Here is a 2,762-nt window from a genome sequence, read left to right as displayed (position 1 = left end):
TGATGTTTTTTTGTGATCTGTTGATATTTTTCAATGGTCCAGATCATAGTTTTGAGTTTGTACAATATTTAGAGCTTTCATTTGATCACGTCCCTGTATACATATACATACTTAAGATGGAATGGTGTACACTTTACACAAAGCTAAAGAATTCTTTATATTTTTATAATATTGTCGAAATTTGATATCTTATAGTATAAATTATTGCACAAATTTGCTATTACGAATACAATACAAATCATAGAAAAAATTTTCTTACAACATTTTAAATACAAAACTTAGAAAACACAGTTTTCTCAACAAAATTCTATGTAAAAAGCATATTCATCTACTCTCAGCAGATGAAATAAAGTGTAAACGACAAAATACATGCAAAGAAAAGCTTATCAGCTTAAGACTTCACCCCAATTTATAAACCAAATTTCTGATTAAATCAAACCAACAAATGTCTGAAAAATTATTGGCAGAAATTAAAGAAAAATAAAATTAACACAACTAATTAATGGTGTCTCCAACCATGAGTTTTACTAGTACTATTTTGCAACAACAACACAATTTTATTTTCTGCTTAGCAATTCAATAAACATCGAATTCTTCTGGCACAAAAAAAGTAAAGAAAGAAAATAAAATTACCTATTTATTAGAAAGCAAGAAATGGCTAAGAATTTCATTCACCGATGATTCTCCGCGGCTTCTTCCTCGCCGTAAATCCGAGCCGGAACGCGAAATCCGAGCTCGAAAGCGCTACGAGGCTGATGAAGATTCGGATCTTGATCGTGGTGATTCGGTGGAACCAGAGGCCGTTGAGGCCTCTGATTCCACGTATTTTCCCCCGCGTTGGACTGAAGCAGCTCCCTTTCGGAAAACGAGGCGAAAACGGCGCCGCCGCTGCTCCAGTGGAAATTCCCTTGGAACGGGGCGGCAGGGTTCGCCCGGCTGTCGGCCTGGAGCGTCTGGAGCGACAGGCCGAGGTCTCTCGTCTGAAAAGACGAGCCCTCAGAAGAATCATTGTCGAAACCTGCAAAACTGCTGGTTGGAAACAAGGACTTCATGGTGGTCATGAGATCGGCCTCGCCCATAAAAGACGAGGCCGAATTATTATTATTATTATTGTTATTGTTGTTGCTGTTGTTGCTATTTCTGCTGGTGTTGGGAGCGAAATTATATTCGCTCCCAACATGAGATTGTTGCTCCCTGGCAGCAGCAGAGCTAGGGTTTGGCTCTGCTGCTGTTGCAGGGGAGTGGCTCCAGGCTGCGCCGTCGCTCCATCCGGGCGGCGGCTGGGGCAGCGGGAGGTCGTTGAGGTTGTCGATTGCCGTCTTGGCCTTCTTGATGAGCCAGTCCACGGCCTTGCTCGGACGGTCGTAGCCGAGCCGGTCCTGGACGTCGTAGAATTGGATGGCCGTGTGCGCCGCCAGGCGCACGCGGCGGTCCCTTGGCCCCTTGGCGGTGTAGACCTTGCTGTGGCGGTCTTTCCGCCCGGTGGCCCGGAGAATCTGGCCGCCCTCGACCTCCACGATCTCGCCGCCCTGAGCTGGATCTTTCATGTCTCCGGTTCTTGACTCTGGTGCATGAGATATATTGATTGCGGCGGCGGCGGCGGCGGGCGGAGGAGAGAAGAGGGTTTGAGTTGGGAGAGAAATTGGTGAGAGAAATGAATGGAACAGTAATTGGGGGTGGGGTTTGTGAGATAGATATATATGCTTTTATTAATATGAGGTTATTGTTTTATGTAATTTAATTTAATTGGGTGTGATATTAAATGATGTTGAATTTGTAGCCATCCATCTTTTTCACACACTTGTTTGTTTTTCTAAAGAAAAAGAATGTGATGAATATTTTATTGACTTTAGTTTTTTTTTTTTTTTCATTTCTTTTAGATTTGTTCATCTTTATTTTCTTTTTGTGTCGTTTTCGTTTCTTGGAGGGCTCCATTCTCTTTTCCACTCATATCCAAGCTTGATGGAGATACCACAAGGCAAAAGCACTCATCTCACTCACAACACACAAACACAACTAAACTTTTTTTAACTGAAATATTTTTATTTAAATTATTATTTTTAGTTGGCTTCAAGTCAATTATATATTAACTTTTTAATTATACTAGTACAAATTAAATGTTTTATTTAAATTATTAGTTTTTAGTTGACTTCAAGTCAATTTTATAAATTTACCATATTTTGCAATTGTTCCATGAGTAATTTTTTGATTTTTATATATAAGGGGCTTATTCAATGAGATGACACTTATTTATTTATGTGGTCCTAACGTGTAATAAAGTAAAGTTCTATTCATTCCGTCCGAACAAAGATGATCATTGTTTTACAACATTTTACTTATGTACTCTATGGATAGAGAATAATATATGTATAGTACTTATTATTTTTATTTTTATAAATGGATCATTTTCATTTTGACATATAAAAAAGAAAATGGGTTATTTTGTTGGACAATGGTAATATTTTAAATGATAATTTTTCTTTTTAATATTCCAATATATCTTGACAATGAAAAATATACTTATTGGTAAAATGAGTTAATATATGTTGCATCACTCGTGACTTGAGAAAAGTGGTGGGTCTATTGAATTAATAGAGCTTTATTTTTTATCTTTTCAATCCTATGTCCTTTCATATCACATTAATACTCCCAAATACAAAGCCAAAATTTAATGTAATTAATATTTTTAATCCAAGATACAACTTAACTAATGGTACGTATAACAATTCACGAGATTACATTTTTTTATTTTATGTACCAAT

The 2,762-nt window shown here is 37.4% G+C and overlaps 1 protein-coding gene across 1 annotated transcript; it reads right to left on the bottom strand.

The window, feature by feature from the left end:
- Positions 1 to 383: 383 nt before the first annotated feature.
- LOC125187322 (uncharacterized) lies at positions 384 to 1,685 on the bottom strand. The gene has a single exon (XM_048083886.2). The coding sequence runs from the start codon at positions 1,545 to 1,547 to the stop codon at positions 672 to 674; it is 876 nt and encodes a 291-aa protein (XP_047939843.1). The 5' UTR covers positions 1,548 to 1,685; the 3' UTR covers positions 384 to 671.
- Positions 1,686 to 2,762: the final 1,077 nt, after the last annotated feature.

Source organism: Salvia hispanica, chromosome 5 (assembly GCF_029641045.1).
Source record: "Salvia hispanica isolate PSC_SH4W2 chromosome 5, Shi_PSC_v1, whole genome shotgun sequence".
Classification (NCBI taxonomy): Eukaryota; Viridiplantae; Streptophyta; class Magnoliopsida; order Lamiales; family Lamiaceae; genus Salvia; species Salvia hispanica.
Note: the sequence above shows the minus strand (reverse complement) of the source record. Positions and strands in the feature narration are given on the sequence as shown.